Raw genomic sequence first — 19,801 nt, forward strand, 5'->3', positions numbered from 1 at the left:
CATAAAAAAAGTCATAGGTCAGAAAGTCATAGTCATATTAAAATAGCCCCCCCCCCATCATCACATCCCCTTCACCATACCTAGAGATTGGCATGGGGTACTTTCCATAAAATCATCTCTCAATGCAAATCAAACCAGCTATTAGGCTAACTGAAATAAAACCATGCCAGTCTCTAGGTATGGTGAAGGGTATGTGATGATGTGGGGGGGGGGGGGGGGGGGGCTATTTTAATTCCAATAGCCCAGGGAACTTTATCAGGATGCATAGTATCCTGGATCCATGAAGTAACTGGCCTTTAAAAATAAACATCTGCCTGCCTCTATGGGAATTTAACATAGGGGTGGACTGACTTTTGTTGCCAGTGGTTTAGACATTAATGGCTGTGTGTTGAGTTATTTTGAGGGGACAGGACATTTACACTGTTATACAAGCTGTACACTTAATACTTTACATTGCAGCAAAGTGTAATTTCTTCAGTGTTGTCCCATTAAAAGATATAATGAAATATTTACTAAAATGTGAGGGGTGTACTCACTTTTGTGAGATACTGTGTATATATATATATAGTATGTATAATAGTATAGTATGTCAAAAAGACATAGTATGTGGAAAATTTTCAAAAAGTCATAGTATAGTATGTCATAAACAATCATAGTATAGTATGTCGAAAAAAATCATAAAAAGTCATAGTATGTCATAAAGTGTCATGAAAGTCATACTATAGTATGTCAAAAAGACAGTATAGTATGTCGTAAAAATTTGACAAAAAAAAAAAGTCATTGATGTCAAAAGATCTAGTATAGTATGTTGAAAAAATTCAAAAGGTCATAGTATAGTATGTCATGAAAAAGTCAAAATAGAGTATGTCATAAAAAGCATTGTAAAAAGGCATAGTATAGTACGTCATAAAAAGTCATAGTATGTCATGAAAAAGTCATAGTAAACTTGACATGATTTAGGGGTATAGTGAACAACCACCCAACAGCATTTCTATGAAGTTCTTCACTTTGTCCCTGCAGGTTTCATCGGCCATAAGGTGGATTACTCAGATCTCGGCCATGCTTTAATACTCCCACACCGAGCCTCAAGTCTTGAGACTGCTCCCTGCTGCCCTCATACTTCTAACTGCTACCCTTTCCAGCGTCTAGTTCAAACTGACGGACTGGACATGAGCACAACTCGTGTTTTGCGGCCGTCGCAGGAAACGTGAGCAAACACTTTTACAAGTAAAAATAGATGAAACTCTCAACTGACGTCTTTCCTCAGTGGAGATCTTTACAGACTTCTTGATATTCAAAAGCTTTTCATTTTTTTAAGATGAAGTGGCGGCGAGTTTACTTTGCAGCACTTTTATTGTTTTTGAAAAAGGCTTTTGGAAGTCAAACACAGAACCTGTGCCAACCTTGAGGATGGGAACAGAAGGAGGTGAGGACAGGGATTGTATTCTTGCCTTTCACCACGTTCTCCCTCCTTTCCCAACTGGACTTGATCTTTTTCTTGGGGGCGTGCTTGTGTTGGCACAGCGTTATTTCACAGTTGACATCTCAGTGATGGTTGATCTCATTTTGCCAGAGGAATTAAAATCTCAAACAACTCGTGTTGTTGTAGGCAGCTGAATCTTTAAACAAAATGACCTAAAATCCTAAAATGGTCTCTGCAAGCCAGTAATAGTAAAAATGAACATCTCCGAACACATTACTCATCAATCAACTGAGCAATAATTTCAGATTTTCACCTCCCATTTGTCAACGATTTCAGAATTTCTCCTCATTTGTACATCTGTTTATGGGCTGCATTCAGGAGCTCAAAACACTTTTCAGACTACAGATCCCCATTTTAAACCAAAGCAACTTGACTTGCTGTGGAAGTCGCAATCTTGAATGCATCCCAGAGTGACTGCTGTTGAGAGTTCAGTAACCCACTGTGTCACTGTGCCTACAGTATTGTTTACAGGGATTTAAAAGTTGCCAAATTAACTTGAGTTTGATAGAGTAGTATCTTTAGACAGTAAAATGTTGCCGAACTTTCTGCCAAACTACAAGAAAGTAGACTTTTCCTTATTTTCTATTTCATTTTTTATTGTCTGAGATGAACCTTAGATTGTACAGAATATAAAAAAACCTGCCACCTCACTTTTTTTTATTATTATTTACAGTGCATATTAGGTTCATGAATTGTCAGTTTTGACCATATTAACTGGAGAACTGGTTGATCTGTTGTGTGTGTTATGACAGTGTGAGTGTGTATGTACAAGCGTCGGTAATATTACTGTCTCTTGTATGTTGTAAAAAATGTTTTGAGAGACAAATGTTCTCAGAATTATGAAAGACTTGTACATAGCAAAGAAAGTAAGCGAGACTTTTCAGATGTTTTTATTTGTAAAGCAGAAAAAACTGCATGTGGGTATTAATTTATTGTGAGTCTTCTATGATGTATGCAGTTTCTTAAAGAAAGAAACTTATTAAAAAAAAATAAGTTTATGCCTCCTTGCATTCTTCGTGCATCCACTCTGTACAGCAGCTGTTTCCAGTGTCCTTTCCATGTATAGTTCATTATATTCTTTGGGGAAAGCTGGGAAATCTCAGGAAGTCCTCAGGCTTATTGAAAGTAGCCCATGATGAGTTTTCAGTTCAGTCTTGCAGAGACGAATCACCGGGGACACAGTCTGTTAGTCTCTCAGTGGAGTAAGTCCTGGTGAATCCTGGGAAAAAGCACCTCTGGGCCCAGATGTGTGTGTGCTCCATGTGGCTATACAGCGTGCATTGGAGTTCCGCAGTATTTGTGCCACGAGTCGATGGCTTTAGTCACAATGGCGTCTGTGTTTTCCTGCGGTATCTGAAAGGGATTATTGTGAGGTTTTTACACAGTCACCTACTGCCAGGACAAAAACTATCCATTTCTGTTTGCTGGACAACAACATTAAGTGTTGCGCTGTTTACTCACATTGCACAGAAACCTGACCACGCCTCCGGGCCGGGTGATTCCCATCAATATGATCTTGTAGCTGAGCAGAATCTCCAGGGCCACAAACACCAGGATCTTACAGGAGCCGCTGATCACCTTGTCCCACACCCTAAAACGAAACAAAGGGCACAGCTCATTTGACCAGTATGAAGAATTTAAGGTCAAGATGTAACAAAAGGCTCATCATTTGTGTAGAACGAGAAGGATAGAGAAAAATGTACCCTTGTAACAGTTCATTCAGACATAAATACAGAGGCTGTCTCTTGACGCTTACTCAATCTGGAGCTTTCAAGCTGAGCAACAAATGTAAACATTCAATTAGGACTGGACAGCTGTAGTTCTTTGGTGTTACGGCTTTGTCTCTTCTTGCTCTTGTGCCACCATAAGGCACTGCATAACGTTAACACTTTCTCAACACTAGTACATCATTGTGTGGCAGGTTTCCACTGAGAATAATTCAAATCCTGTTGCTTATTATCTCTTTGTAGCTGCATGTCTGGATACAACTTAAACACCAGGATCGAACTACACAAAACTGGCCTGATAACAGCCCGTCACACATGGGGAGGCAGAAACTAAAATGAGTATTGGGCATGACATCAGTGTTTCCCACACACAGACTAATTTGTAGCGGTGCCCAACATAATCGACACCGGCCACCACTTATTGCGTTTCGTTATTAATTTTATTTTTTTTAACGCCATTTAAAACACATAGTGTATTTGTTCAGCTGCATTTCCTTTCCCTGCTGTCTCTCTGACACACACACACACACACACACACACGTCTGTCTCCATGAAAACAAGAGAAGACGGCTGGCAAAATTCACGAAAGGTTGGTATCTTGTGAACACCTTAACACAATCACACATTAAAAAGATATTAAAAACATATAGATATATAGATAAAAACATATTTTATATTCTGATTACAATGTTGTCAGTGTGTTAATGTTGAGTCCCGACCCGACTCTGAGCAAACAAGCGATTGCGCCTGCTTTAGAAAGTTAACTAGTCGCAAGTTTGCGGTAAAATGAAGTTGGGTTGTCGAGGTCAAAACACTATATGTAGCAGCTGTGAATCAAATAAACTTATTATAAATAATGTTATGTCATTTTTTTACTCTTACACTGAATGTTTGCGGCTTCAATCCAGGTGAGTATTGAAAAGTATTTTCCGCGACTGAAAAAAGGCCCGTGTTGAGGATGAGGACCAGCCTGAACCGGAGGTATCAGTCTGAAACAGAGCTGAACAGTCCAACCAGTGGAATTAGTTATGTTATTAATTTGTTTACAATATTTTCGGGCTTCAACCAGTGCTGCTGAAGCAGGAAGACAGGGTCAGGGAGAGAAAGAGAGAGATTCGTTAGGCATTGAAGAAAGAGTAGACAAATTGCTTTCTAATCTGTGGGAAACACTGGACATGACATGACTTGACTTTTCTTTTTTTAAACACTAAGCATTAGTAATTACCGGGGCAAATATGTAAATGTGAAGAGTAGGAGGCTCTTTCCCGCCCAACAGCTTTTGCAAATCATGCAGGTCCTAAAAGACGACTAGCTACGGTTGGATGGGGTTAAGCGAGTAGAAATGATCATCTAATCTGACATCTTGAGAGATGTCTGATCCCCGTAGCACAGATTTATGCAGTGGTGGAATGTAACTAGGTACATTTACTCAATTTTGAGTTTTACCACATTATGCTACTTTATACTTCTACTCTACTACATTTTGGTGGCAAATATTGTACTTTTTTTACCCAATTACATTTATTGTAAAGCTTTAGTTACTTTGCAGATTTAGATTATTAATACAAAATATAAAATCACCTAATTTATGATGACTTATGTAAGGTGAAGCTACCCATCAGTACATAGAGGAAGTAAATTCAGCTCCCCCTTCACCAGCTGCAACATTAAAGAGATTAATGTACCAATCATTATAATTCAGTAATTTCTATTACTCTGCATGATAAGCTTTTTTTTTTTTTTTACTTTTAATACTTTATACTTTAATGGTAATACTTTTGATTGAGTACAATTTTGAATGCAGGACATTTACTTGTAACAGAGTATTTTTACACTGGAGCATTGCTACTTTGAAGTAAAAGATCGGAGTACTTCTTCCACCACTGGGAATGGCGTTAGAAGATCACGCAAAAAGCCTAAATATTATCATGGGCAGCTGCAAAGAAAGACTTCGAAAAATCTAAGCTGTGTGTTGGTTCAGTGAAAGTGTGATCTGATGTCAGGTTTGGGACCTCTGGAGGCTGGATTCGGGCAGGCAGCCAGCAAAGCAGCGTCTGAACCAGATGCTGTAGGGCAGCTGAGCCAGGGCTCCGCAGCTCTTCAGATGGTTCAGCAGGCGAGGTTCCTCCTGACTCAGATAATGCTCCAGGCTCTTCGGCTACAGAAGGAGACAACAAAGTCTTACTTTACAGTGATGCACATTTTTTTTTTTTTTAAATAATGTAATCCAAACTCCTGAGTAGGGCTGCACAATATATCGTTTTTTTTTTTTTAATCTTTATCGCAATATCAACTGGCGCAATATACACATCGCGAAAGGCTGCGACAAATCGCGAGATTTATTTTGTGTTAGTTGAAAGAAGTTATCGGTTTAAAAAGATACAGTCATTCTTTTTTAGTGGTGCCTTTTATATTCAATTAAATGTCACATTTGTTCAATAAAATGATGTTGGGAAATATTTCCTTTCGTTTATTTTTGGGATTTTAGAAGAATACTGAAAGCAGCAGAAATGCAGAACTGAGTACACTTTAATATCTGTTTATTTATCGCAAGAAATATCGTTATCGCGACATTCAACAACCTTTTCGCATATTGCATATTTGTCCTCATATCGTGCAGCCCTACTCCCGAGTCATGAGATATTTGTCATATTAACTGTGCCACTTTATCAACTACATTTACACTCCATATGCTTTGTATCTTTTTCATCACTGAGTGCCCTGATGCGTGTTCAAAACTACACCAAAAATAAAAAAAAAACGACCAACAAAAGCCTTCAATTCATTGTGCTTTACAAATATATACAGTTTAATTCTGTAACAATCATTTCAAGACCCATGTCACCATCCACTTTTGTAGCTGTTGCCCTCTATAAACAAGTTTTTTTTATCAACTGAGGTTGGTTTTTTTGGATAATCAATTTGCTTTCAAAGTTTGATGAAAGATTCTTAGCACGAGGTCCACATATGGGAAGTTTTTGCGAGCTTTACTTGTTTGAATTCCATCCACTGATGAAGGCCACAAAATGGAGCTGGAAGCTCTGAAAAATGTCCAGTCAAGAAAAATGTGACACTCACGAGGTGGGGCACTGAGTCTCCAAACTTTGCGTGGAACTGATTGACGAAAGACTTGATCAGCCAATAGCAATCGACAGGATCGTCTACGATCTCCTCCATGGCTCGACTGATGGAGAGGAAGTCCTCGTTCTCTTCATCCTGAAACAAAAAAGGGTAACACTTTACTTGAAGGTAGCTACATATGTCATGACACATGAACCCTAACCATAACTTGTCATGACAAAAACCGAATGACGCTTACGAAAAGAGGCGTTACGTCATAAACGTTTATGTAGATACCTCAAGTAAAGTGTAACCGAAAAAAGCAACACACCACATTAACATCAGTCATTACAGCACCAAAGAATAAAGGAAGCAAAGGGAAATTTGAGTACGAGCAATCTGAATAGGGTGGTGCGAGTGGGATTTCACAATACGAGCTCTAGTGTGTCTCATATGTTTTATAAACTACTCGTTTAAACTTTTCTTTCGTTTCCAACATTTGAAATTGTATATACAGGCACTGTGCCATCAAAGTTTAAAGGGTAACTACCGGTTTTTGTTTTTTTCAACCTGGACCCTATTTTCCTATGTTTTGGTGTGTGAGTGACTGATAGGAACAATAATCTCCAGCATTAAGCGTGAACGTTGTAACCGGCTAAAAATGATCCGTTTATTTACATGGAGTCTGGTGGCAGAAAGGTCGACCTCCTTAGAAATCCTTTCCATAATGTTGTCAGACACTTAGAGTATTAATCTGAGCCCGTCAGCGGCCAAACCAGCACTTTTGTGAACGTAAATACAAGCTGCATAATTGCCCCATTGACTTACATTGTAGCTTGTTTCGCCGCTGCCGACTGCAGCGATCTCGCTTAATACTGGACCAATGTCAAAGATTGTTGTTCACATCAGTCACTTAAGACACAAAAACATAGGATAATAGGGTCCAGGTTGGGGGGAAAAAAAAGGTAGTTACCCTTTAAGGAGTTTTATATATTATTTATTAGCAAAAATAAACTTATAAGAGTCATAAAACAGATTATTTTTTAAATAGTTAAGCGTGTAACCCATTTAAGTAATCGTGAGTCACTAATTAGGGCTAATACATAGTTACAAAGGCAAAACACTACATGGCTCTTACACTGACAGCAGGGATATGCAGGGTGATCAGGACACATTCCCACTGCTAAATGCAAGTCTGTGGTTTCCCTGTTTAAATATGGTCCAGAGTATAGACCTACTCCGTGGGTTACTGATGTGGAACTGAAAACCAAAGAGTTTTTGTGGTAAAGATTGCTTCATGATTCTATAATTATGAATTCATAATAAAAGGCTTGGTGCTAACTTCAAACATGTATGGGCTGCTTAAACAGGGAGCTACGCATTAATTGCAGTGACTTTGTCATGAGCCACAGTATGAAGCATGGTTTGTCATTTCCATGAAACTTAAGTCATTTGATGGTACCACAGCTACTAACTTACAGATGTGAATATATTTTAAAAATAAAAATCAGACTGTGCTCACATTACTATCGGCTCGTTAAAACAATGGATATGTCAGTGTTCAGTAGGGCTGTGCAGTTAATCCAAATTTGAATCGCAATTACGATTTTGGCATCTAATGATCACAAAAACAGAATAATCGAGAAAAACGATTATTTTGCACATTACGGTTCGCAAGTCAACTCTTATTTTGTCTTGAGTTCTGAACGGGAAACACATGTTGAAATGGGAAAAGTATTAAGGGAAATTTCACAGTTCAAGGGGTTTCATTTGTTTAACTTGTTACAACATCTTCACAGCCAACATCCTCATACATGCATTTAAAGAGATGGAAACCAGGAGGAATAATAGAGATGCGTATTTGAATAAAAGGCAGCCACAGGACACACATCGACACACATTCTCAGACTGTTGTTACACCGTCTGCGAGGTTGACGTGTGAAATGGGTGCTGCAAGAAATAAAACTGAAACAGAAAACAGCTAAATTGTTCAAACTAAAAAAGCCCCGTGTCTTTATGAATTCTGGCTGACTTGTGACCGGTGAATTTTTAAGAAATAACAATGATGGTCACAAATCACAAATGATGGTTCAAAATTCTGTTTGTGTCACTAACTACAAACCTCTATATCTCAGTTCACTCACACGTCTCGTCCTACGACCTCCTTTTTTGGGGTTGCATCAGTATGACATTCCTACATTCTTCTCTTATTAGTTTAGCTGAGCATCTAAAACACCGCTGTCATAACTCCTGCATGGACAGTACAGCACAACTTTGACCTTTTCACCATCTCGTGATTTTTTCTGATGCTTTATCAGTCTCAAATATGGCAATGTTACTCCGTGTGTGCTTCATCTCACCGGGGCGGAGGTCTCGGAGCACCGCGGGAGCACCTGGTTCTCCAGCTGGAACATGCGCAGGTAGACGTGGGTGGAGGGTGTGGAAGCGTTGGTGTATCTCATCACCTCCAGAGCCTCCAGGATGTCCTGGTACTGCTCCTTCCTGTAGCCAGCCACCAGAGCGTGAGAGTCACTGTGGGGAGGTAGGACTCCTGCAGGAACAGGAGAGTTTGTTTGTTTGTTTGGCATCATTAGTCCCGCATTGCCAGACCCTCCTCCACAGCGCTGCGGAGGAGGGTCTGGCCAGTCCACACAGCATTCTGGGATGGGAGAGAAACGTGCTCTGGTTAATTGGCATTTCTTTAAACCAATCACAATCGTCATGGGCGGTGCTAAGCGCTGGACGGAGCAACGGCGGCGCTGCAAAATAGCCTCAGGAAGGAACTTGTTTTGGTGGAACGTGTACGTTCAAAAGTTGTTTTAGTCGTGCAACAGAAAACTCAGATTGGACAGATAGTCTAGCTAGCTGTCTGGATTTACCCTGCAGAGATCTGAGGAGCAGTTAACCACAGTCCTCAGAAATCCACCAGAGTTTAGAATGCCAACACAAAGAAAGAGGAAGGTGAGGGACATCCGGCCGAAAAGAGTGACATCCGGCAGAATTTTCCGCGGCACCAGAGCATTCCCGGAAGTGGAACGTCGTGGATATAGACTAGTTTATGCATAAATCACATTTGATTGTCGTACATGCACGCCATTACTGTGTGATGTGTCTTACCCAACAATACCTTCCACACATGGATCCTGTACATAGAAGGGAGGGGGAACCTCTGACTGAAGGTGCTCAGCTTTTCTAGATCTGTTAGAAGAGTGAGAACATTGGTTAACAGGACAAGAACTGACTTACAGGCTCCAAAACTCAACCAGAAATAAATGAGGAATAACGTTAAAGCATTCCAGCATGTAAGCCATGTTAAGACAGAAATGAATGTGGAAATATGAACTGTTACTAACCCAGAGGATTATCCTTGAGCAGTATTTCCAGAGATTTCTTCTCCTCCACTCCTCTGAAGCCCACTTTCTCATAATACGCAGAGCGGAAATTTCTCTGAGGGTCGTCAGCCATATTTTGGTCAGTGATGCCTAAACACAACATTTCCAAAAACCTTTAGTGTGTACTGTGTGTGGCATAGAGAGGCAAAAAAAAAAAGCTGCCTAAAAGACTAAAACAACATTTGATCTGTATCTTACTATTATTTATCTTGAGAGCCAGTGGTGGAGTGTAAGTAAGTAAATTTTCTGGAGTACTGTACTTGAGTACAAATTTGAGGTACTTTAACTTTACTTAAGTCTTTTCCTTTCATGCCATTTAATGCTGTACTTCTACTCTACTACATTTCAGAGGGAAACATTGTACTTTTTACTGCACTACATGTATTTGAAAGCTTAATAACTAGTAAGTTAACGAATTAAGATTGTTTTGCATACATGTATGGGGAGTTAAAGAAGCAAGCTTAGGCCCGGGAGGTCACCAACCCAGGTTCAATCCCCAGACCGACAGAATAAAATCTGGGTGGGGAAAGTGAAGGAGCAGCGCTTGTCCCCTCCCTCATTACCACCACTGAGGTGCCCTTGAGCAAGGCCCTTAACCCCAACCACTCCAGTGGAGCTGCTCAGTGACCAGCAGATCAGACTGTGGTTGTACTGGGCAGCTTCCAGGTATGAATGTGGAACTGTGTGAATGTGACAGATCGTCGTTGCAAATGAGAATTTGTTCACAATCGACTTACCTGGATAAATAAATGTTAAATAAAAAAAAATTCAAAAACATTGTATGGTTCCAAGCTTCACAGATGTGAGGATTTACTGCTTTTTTATTTTAATCATTGTAAGTCATTTCTAATCATCTTGAATTCTCGACTACTGATCAGCCAAAACAAAGCACTGTGAAGGTGTCACTTTGGGCTCTTGGTAATTGCGATGAGCATTTCTCACAATTTTTAAGAAGTTTTACAAACAACTATTTATTGATTAACGTTAGCTAACCGAGAAAATACAAAACAGATTCATCCATAATGAGAATAATTATTAGACGAAGTCCAATACAAAATAGTTACGCTCCACCTCAACCAACTACAACAGTAAAACATTGCTTTTATATTAATGCATGAGTAAAAATAACCTAATGATATAGTATATAGCTAAGTGTACAACCGTCACAGGGGACATGTTTATACTTTAAACTACATTTTCATGATTATACTTAGGCTACATACTTTCACTTAAGCACTATTTTATATGCAGGACTTTTCCCTGTAACAGCGTATTTCTACAGTGTGGCATTTTTACTTTTACTGAAGTAAAGGATCTGAAGAGCAGATCGTGAATACTGGATTTACATTACATTACATTTCAACACGTGTAGTTTAGCAAAACGGAGTGATACATGTTTGTTAAATTAAATAGGTAACATTACTCCTACCTTGTAACGTTACTGGTGTGTTTCACGCAGACAGGCTTTAAGCTATTTAGCTAGCTAACTTCATGACTTCAGCCAACGATCAGGACAACAAGGGCGAAGCGCCTCCTGTTACTGTAACGTTAACATTTACGGCAAGACTACTCGGTTAACAGACATTTAGGTGGTCGTTGTCGTAGCACTGCAGACAAACACAACATTTCCAAAAAATATATTTACGACCTGCTAACGTTAGCTACACCGTTGTTGTTATCGGAACACTTCCGCGTTGCACTGTCTAAATAAAAGAGTAGTAGCAATCGCTGTCAGAATATTCCCACCCCTAAAATGTCTTTCTCGTGACGCAAGTACGGTAAAGGTCCCAAACATGCTTTTATTTTGAAGGCAACTTCAAAGCAAAGTAAGCATGTCTTCCGGTGTTATGTCCTCCACGCCCCACTACCGTTCTCTTAATACCATAGACAGTATGCTTAATACAGAGATCTTCAACAGGGGGTCCTCAGAGTTTTGTATTTTTATATATATATATATACTTATACTTTTTTTAATTTACACAACATTGATGATAGGCTTACTGGCCTATAGGTAAGGTAGCCATCCACAGATACAGTTAAGCTTAAGGATTCACTGTTCCATATTTTGATATGTATAAATATATGAACTTGTCATCAGTTATTATTTTAATAGCTTAGTAATGTATGCACCATAAAAAGGTATATCTTAGGGCTCTAGGCCACCCTACACATTATTGTAGGCCCAATTTTTATATGCAGCTCAATTTTATACATTATATATAGTAAGGGGTCCCTGCTCCGTCTCTTTTTCAGCTGAGGGGTCCTTAAACTAAAAATGTTGAAGACCCCCTGTTTTAATACATCCATGCCCACTACCTCCAATTGTAGCCTAGTTTTATTTTGAGCAGGGCCCGTAGTGCATAATTAAACATCAGTTTTTGTTGTATTTCAAAGTTTGTTGACTTTGAAGTACTTGCTTTTTATTTGTATGGGAAAACCTACTGGGCATTAAACCTGATTCTGATGTAGCTATCAAAACTGCATGAAAACTGAACATGAATGTACAGTCATGAATCCATATAAGCAAAACACAAAGTTTTATTTTGAGATATTGAGAAACTGTTACAAAGCACTAAAGAGCAAAAAACAATGATTAACAACTGATTCAGTAAAAAACATAGTTAAGCTAATATATGTAACCAAACCTTGAAGCCTTCCCTTCACAAAACAGGCATTTTAGATGACAAATAAATGTAAACATAACACCATTTTGTTACCAATGCAAAGCTTTAAAAGAAATAACATTCCATGAAGATTTTGAAAATGATATTTGTAATAACTATATGCAAGCATATGGCAATCATTTCCAATTATAAAGGCACCCGCAATTACATTAACATCCACTTTATTTTAAATCTGAATACCTTAACACACTTTAGTCCATTTCCACAAAAACACATCTCGGTAGTGTTTGTTTTTACAATCATTTGTTTGAACTATGGCATTTTAAAAGCATAGCAACACCAAAGCTAAAATCTAAAACTATGCAAACAGTTTAAGAACATTATATTAGAATGTGTGTTATCATATACAACACAGACAAGTTCCTATCTAAACAATCAGTATACTTTTAAGAAACTGATTTATTTGCAAGAGTATGAATGTGCAGGAACTTTTCTTGATTTATTTGGTGGATGAGGCGTAGAAGGTGGTGAAGCTAGTATGACTTTGTAAAGCTGATGTGGAGGTGGAGCCTAGGTCCACACTGCTCCTGCGGGAGCCTTGTCGTGAACCACTCCTGGAGCCAGCGGTGGATCCTGGGCCAGAGGCAAAATTGTAAGGACTGCTGATCCCTCTGGAAGACACAGATGATGCCTGGAGCATTTTCAACCCATTGCTTTCCTCCTCCAAGCAATTATCCAGAGCCTCCTTGTAAGAGATCTTAAGTTTGGTCTTGGGGCAGGTCAGGTTCTTTGTGTGGTGTCTTATGTCTTGGAGCTTCTGGCCTGCTTTCACATCGATCCAGCCCATTTTTACAGCGTCTTCTATGGATCTTCTACAGCCCATTTCTGGGTCATAAAGCCCCCCTGTTACAAACTGGAACTCCAGGAACCTATGCCCTGCCTCATATGGTAGCCATGACTCTTTCATGGCCTGAGCAGCAGACATCTTCTTCCTGGTTTTTAAATCCTCAAAGCCAAAGAAGGCTTTCTGGGCAGGCTTGAGCTTAAGGGCCATGTCGTCATTTATTATGCCCAGGTGGGTGGCCTCCTGGATGCTTAGCCTATGGCCATTTTTGGGATTGATGAGTCCTCCAGTGCAGACCTGAGCCTCCAGCAGTCTCTGTGCAGTGATGGAATCCACCAGACCTCGATTCAAAGCCTCTGTAATGTTTATCTTCTCCAATGTGTCTGTGTCAAAGATGGCACCCACGGGTTGCTGTTCCCCCACTGCTTCAACAGGAGAGGCCAGGTTGATAGATACGCTGGATATATTCTTAAGGGAGTCAGTTGAGTCTTGGGCTAAACTGCTGGTTGCAGCACTTCGCTCTGTGACAGTGGTAGTTCTTGTTGTGGTCATCTTGGCGAGAGTAGGTGATAAGGGTCTTGACAGGACTGATGATGATGATGACAATGAGGATGTCACTGACGCTGGAACTGAGGCTGCTGATGTTCTTAAAGTTGTTGATGTCACTGTTGATGTAGCCGGGGATGCTGATGTTCTTGAAGTTAATGATGATGATATCACTGAAGATGTACCTGCGGCTGCTGATGATCTTGAAGGTGATGATGATGACGATAATGATGATGAGGATGTTTCATGTTTGGTCTTGTTTCTGATGATATCTGCAAATTGATTAAGGGTGATGGTACGTGATTGGTATTTATCTAGATCCGATTGATTAATTACTCGCGTTTCAAGCAGCTCAGTAATATCATACTGTCTTCCAGTCTTCCTGTCAATGATAACAAAACGTGTGGAACCATCTGGAGCAGTGATAGTGATCTCTTCCCACTCACACTCCTGCCCGGACAGCTCCACGAAGGTTTCGTAGTCAATAAACCCTTTGTCATATGCTTCACGTACTGTCATCTCTTTATTAGTGTCTGGGTCCACAATTACCACTCTCCTCTTTCTCATAGTGTTCTTCAGAGTCGACTCTAGCTTTTTCTTGTTCATGATGAGCAAAAGGATGAGGCCGGTCTTCTTATCTGTGATACAGCGTTTCTTAAGCTCCAGATAAGTTAGGTTTTCCTCTGTGTTAGGGTCAAAGAAACCCTTAGTATTAACATTCTGATCAGTCAGAATGCTGTTCATTTTTTTGTCAAAGTAACCTCTCTTGTAGGCTACATTCACGTCAATACGATGGCTGTGTTCAGGATCAATGATACCACCGCTGGCAATCTGGGCCTCTAGTAGACGCATGCCATGACCTTTCTCCACTAGACCTCTCTCTATGGCCTCAAAGTGGGAGATTATCTTGTCTGTACCAGGCAGTTTGTAACCAGTCACAGCCCTCTCTGCTGATAGCAGGCTGTCCTTAAACTCTGGCCCAAACAGTCTTTTATTGTAGGCGTCACTAACAGTCAGGTATTGGTTGTTGACAGGATCAACTATAAAACCTGAGGCAGCCTGGGCCTCAAGCAGTTCCAGAGTGGTCCCAGGTCGCAACAGTCCGTTTTTCATGGCCTGATAGATGGACATCACCTTATCACTGTCCTCATCATAAACTCCTGCTATGCAGGTGGAACCTCTCAGGTAGGAGCGCAGACGGTCTTCAATGTCCTGGCTCGTCAATCTGCCCTCCCTCAGGTTGTCCATATCCGACCGGTCTAATAGATTTGCATCCACTAGGTCTATGACCGAAACCTGGCCCCTGAGCCCCTGGACAGTTATTGGCTTTTTAGGTTCAGGGAGAAGCAAAAGACCTGTGCTTGGATCTGCTTTGCATTTTTTTTTCAAAGATACATAGGTGGTTGCTAGTTGGGTGTCTGGGTCTATATAACACTCAGGATACCGGTTCAGTGCCTGGGATAGGTCCTGATCTAGGAGATCCCTATCCAGAGCAATGTCTTTGGCTAGGAATACACTGAGGGCAGGGTCCAAAATACCCCCTACAGACTCTTGAGCCTGAAGTATACGTAGAGCTGTGTCCTTGTCAATTAATCCCTTCTTCATGGCCTGGCCTGCTGAGAGGAGCTTGCCAGTATTTGGGTCTCTGTAACCTATAGCAGCAGCTTCCGCCGCAAACAACTTTGATTCATCCTCCTTATCCACTACTCCTTTAGCACATGCTTCCTTTACAGTCAGTTTCTGATTTGTTTTGGGGTCAATGATGTTGCCGGTGGCTGCCTGAGCAATCAGTAGCATGTCAGCACAGTCAGAGGACATCATTTTCTGTTTCTTGGCTTCTGTAAAAGACATTTTCCCTGAAGGTCCAGCTGCAACACCAGCAATTGACCCCGTCCCCTTCAGAAATACCTTCTTATCCACAGAAAGCTCTGGGACAGTTTTCTCCCCCTTCACCAGTTGTTTAAATGTCCGTTTGTCTAGGACCCCACAATCAAGCAATTGTTGTGCAGTGACGGTCTTACGGACACCATCAAAGAGTAGTTTGGAGGGGTCAAACTTCTCAGAGACTGGCAAAAGTTGTAGGCTTGCTTGCGGCTCTGTCTTGCATCTTTGCTTCAAAGTCCCATAGCTGGCATCATGCTCAGTGTCTGGGTCAAGGTAACACTCTGGACTCTGGTTTAGAGCACGACAGATGTCCTCATCTAAAAGGTTACGTTTTATAGCTGTATCTTTGGGGAGGAACACACTGAGATTGGGATCTATAATACCTCCCACAGACTCCTGGGCCTGCAACAGGCGTAGCCCAGTCTTCCTGTCAATTAATCCCTTCTTCATGGCCTCAAACACTGAGAGAGGCATGGCTGCACTAGGATCCTTGAAGCCCACAGCAGCAGCCTCTGCTACCAATAATCTGTCTCGATCCCTAATATCCACCACTCCTCTAGCACATGCCTCCGCTACTGTCAGCTTCTGATTGGTTTTAGGGTCAATTATGTGGCCAGTGGCAGCCTGGGCTTCTAGAAGCAAATCTGCACTATCTAGGGACAGGAACATCTGTTTCTTGGCTTCTGAGAAAGACATTTTTCCATCACATCCAGTTAACACCCCAGCAATAGGTCCAGTCCCCTTAAGATAGACCATCTTTTCCTTAGACACTGCTGGGACAGTTTTGACCCCTTTCACTAGTTGGTCAAGTGTAGGTTTGTCAAGGACTCCGCATTCAAACAACTGCTGTGCTGAGACTGGCTTGCGGATTCCATCAAACATCAGTTTGGAAGGGTCTTTCCTCTCAGTAATTGGCAAAAATATCAGGCCTGTGTGAGACTCTGTTTTGCTTCTCTTCTTTAGAGTCCCATAGCTGGCATTACGCTCAGTGTCTGGGTCAATGTAACACTCAGGACTCTGGTTTAGAGCATGCAAGAGGTCCTCATCCAAAAGGTTACGCTTTATAGCTGTGTCTTTGGGGAGGAACACACTGAGATTAGGATCTAGAATTCCACCAGCAGACTCCTGGGCCTGCAGCATACGTAGTCCAGTCTTCCTGTCAATTAATCCCTTCTTCATTGCCTCAAACACTGAAAGAGGTTCAGCTGTGCTAGGATCCCGGTAGCCCACAGCAGCAGCTTCTGCTGCCAAGAGTCTATCTCGATCTCTAATATCAACCACTCTTCTGGCACATGCTTCCTCTACTGTCAGCTTCTGATTGGTTGTGGGGTCAATGATGTGTCCTGTGGCAGCCTGTGCATCCAGTAGCAAATCTGCACTATCTGGGGGCATGAGCATCTGTTTCTTGGCCTCTGATAAAGACATTTTCCCTAAGGGTCCAGCTCCCACACCAGCAATTGATCCTGTCCCCTTTAAAAAAATCTTCTTATCCACAGACACTTGTGGAATAGTTTTCTCTCCCTTCATTAGTTGGTTAAGTGTGGGTTTGTCCAGCACCCCACAGTCAAGCAACTGTTGTGCTGTTACTGGCTTACGAACACCATCAAAGATCAGTTTGGAAGGATCTAGCTTCTCAGTGATTGGCAAAAGTAATAGCCCTGTGTGAAGCTCTGTCTTGCACCTTTTCTTTAATGCTCCATAGCTGGCATCACGCTCAGTTTCCGGGTCACGGTAACACTCAGGATTCTGGTTTAGAGCTTGACGGAGGTTTTCATCCAAAAGGTTGAGCTTGATAGCTGTATCTTTGGGGAGGAACACACTGAGAGTGGGATCTAGAATGCCTCCCACAGACTCCTGGGCCTGCAGCAGGCGTAGGCCAGTCTTCCTGTCAATTAATCCCTTCTTCATGGCCTCAAACACCGAGAGAGGCTTGGCTGCGCTAGAATCCTTGTATCCCACAGCAGCAGCTTCAGCTGTCAATAATCTGTCTCTATCCTTAGGGTCCACCAAACCTCTGGCGCATGCCTCCTCTACGGTCAGCTTCTGATTGGTTCTGGGGTCAATGATGTGACCTGTGGCAGCTTGGGCTTCCAGTAGCAAATCTGCACTATCTTCAGGCAGGAGCAGCTGTTTCTTGGCTTCTGACAAAGACATTTTTCCTTGACTCCCAGCTACAATCCCAGCAATAGGCCCAGTCCCCTTCAGATTAACGTTTTTGTCTACAGACACCTCTGGGACATTTTTTCCCCCATTTTCTAGAGCTTTAAATGTTGGCCTGTCCAGGACACCACAATCAAGCAGCTGCTTGGCTGTGACAGGTTTCCGAACACCATCAAAGATGAGTTTGGAGGGGTGTACCTTCTCAGGGATAGGAAGAAGCAGAAGGCCTGTCTGTGGCTCTACCTTACATCTCCTCTTCATTGACATATAGGTCACACCATCCTCACTTTCTGGGTCCAGGTAGAGCTCAGGCCTCTGATTCAGAGCACGATATATGTCATGATTAATTAGATTACGCTCAATAGCTGTATCTTTGGGAAGGAACACACTGAGTACGGGATCTAGGATGCCCCCCACAGACTCCTGGGCTTGTAGCAGACGCAGTGTTGTGTTCTTGTCAATCAGTCCTTTCTGCATGGCCTGAAATACTGAAAGGGGTTTGCTTGTACCAGGACCACCATATCCTACAGCTGCAGCTTCTGCTGCTAGCAACCTTTCTCTGTCTTCTTCATCAACCACACCTTGATTGCATGCCTCTTCAACTGTCAACTTCTGATTAGTCCTGGGGTCAATTATGTGGCCTGTGGCAGCCTGAGCATCTAGTAGCAGGTCAACGCTATCTGATGGCATCAGATTCTCTTTCTTGGCTTCGGTAAAAGTCATTTTGTATTGGGGTGCAGTAATAGACCCTGAACCTTTCGGACCTTCAATTACCACCCCAGCAATTGGGCCTGTCCCTTTGAGACTGATTTTTTTGTCGACAGACACTTCAGGGACAGTCTTATGCCCCTTCACAAGCTGGCTGAATGTTGGTTTGTCCAAAACACCACAGTCAAGCAACTGGTTTGCTGTGACTGGCTTACGGACTCCATCAAAAACCAAAGTGGAGGCATCCAAGGTTGGGGGCTCTCTAACTCTCGTCAGCTCAGTTTCCATGGTTCTTTTGACAATGGCCACCTCTTGCAGTTCATTCTGCATGGTTGACAGTCTACTTTTATACATCTCATCAAGCTCCCTGAGTTCCCTCATCAGCCTTTCTATCTCACTTTTCAAAGAGTTCTTTTCCCTCTCCAGACGTTCCTTGTCTGTGTCATATTGCCTGATCAGGCCCTCCTTACTTTCATACTGGTCTTTCCAGTAACCTAAATCCCTCTTCATCCTCTCAATCTCCTCCTGTAGACGTTGCTTATTGCGAAGCTCAGAATCTTGGGACAATTTAATGCAACTAAGTTCCTCCTCTAGCCTTATGTAACGATCTTTGTCCTTTTCTGACAATTGCAACTTTAGCAAAAGAGCATCTCTCTCATTCACAATCTCACTGTACTGGGACTGAATGGATTGCATCATGGCCGATGTCTGCAGAAAAAGAGAGGGGAAAAGCAGAGAGACAAAAGGTTAGTCAACTCGGATATATATTGATAAATTTACTGTATATAAAGAACCCTACATTTCTTTTCTCCATTTTATATCACGGTATACAATCGTACAATCAATGACAATGGGATAGAAAAGGTTTGGATCTAAATAAAAATGAAATCAGAAATGATCAAGCTACTATTAAAATTAACTGCACCTAAATTTGTACTGGTACTACAGTAGCAAACCAAAAGTGGAACACTTTAATACTATCAAATAATAAAGCAAGTATGTTTGCTGTCCTGTTTTTTTTTCAAGCAGCAGAATACTTAAGGGAGGTCCAACATTTTGGCTCACATTTTAATTAAAAGCAGCAGAAGTGATGTCACAAATTGAATGTTTCTGTTCATGCTGCAGCTTGTGTATTTTTGTCCTGCATCTGCATCATTTAAAATGTGACAAAATAGACTAAACCCAAAAATGGCACAATGTTAAATGTATAACAATTGAATGAACCAAAAACTGTTATTGATTATAAAATAGTCAAAACACATGAATAGCAAGTCTGTGTGCATACTGCCGAAATATAATTTGCTTTGTTAAGTTAGCAATATATTATGAAAACTCCCTTTAGAAAAACATGAAAACAAGGCAACGTCTTACAA

At 41.3% G+C, this 19,801-nt stretch overlaps 3 protein-coding genes across 5 annotated transcripts in view; 1 reads left to right on the forward strand and 2 right to left on the reverse strand.

The window, feature by feature from the left end:
* The window catches only part of phactr1 (phosphatase and actin regulator 1), a 23,717-nt gene extending 21,236 nt beyond the window's left edge, over positions 1-2,481 (forward strand). The window contains exon 13 of the mRNA XM_078258340.1: positions 1,021-2,481. Within this exon, the coding sequence (XP_078114466.1) occupies positions 1,021-1,036 (16 nt within the window). The 3' untranslated portion in view covers positions 1,037-2,481. The remainder of the gene's footprint in view (positions 1-1,020) is intronic.
* On the reverse strand, positions 2,358-11,379 carry tbc1d7 (TBC1 domain family, member 7). 2 transcript variants are annotated; one of them, XM_078258341.1, is made up of 8 exons: positions 11,092-11,379; positions 9,624-9,752; positions 9,388-9,468; positions 8,631-8,821; positions 6,289-6,426; positions 5,223-5,368; positions 2,945-3,074; positions 2,358-2,836 (listed from the first exon to the last, which is right to left on the reverse strand). In XM_078258341.1, exons 2-8 carry the CDS (start codon positions 9,733-9,735, stop codon positions 2,750-2,752), a joined length of 885 nt encoding a protein of 294 aa, XP_078114467.1. In that variant the 5' UTR covers positions 9,736-9,752; positions 11,092-11,379; the 3' UTR covers positions 2,358-2,749. The 2 variants fall into 2 exon arrangements, with proteins under 2 accessions (XP_078114467.1, XP_078114468.1); XM_078258342.1 differs by lacking the exon at positions 11,092-11,379 and adding an exon at positions 10,098-10,136.
* An 803-nt stretch (positions 11,380-12,182) lies between these two features.
* Positions 12,183-19,801, reverse strand: part of dspb (desmoplakin b) — a 35,772-nt gene continuing 28,153 nt past the window's right edge. For both annotated transcript variants that reach the window (XM_078258343.1, XM_078258344.1), the window contains exon 24: positions 12,183-19,136. In XM_078258343.1, coding sequence (XP_078114469.1) covers positions 12,786-19,136 — 6,351 coding nt within the window. In that variant the 3' untranslated portion in view covers positions 12,183-12,785. The remainder of the gene's footprint in view (positions 19,137-19,801) is intronic.

This window comes from Sander vitreus, chromosome 9, assembly GCF_031162955.1.
Source record: "Sander vitreus isolate 19-12246 chromosome 9, sanVit1, whole genome shotgun sequence".
Taxonomy (NCBI): Eukaryota; Metazoa; Chordata; class Actinopteri; order Perciformes; family Percidae; genus Sander; species Sander vitreus.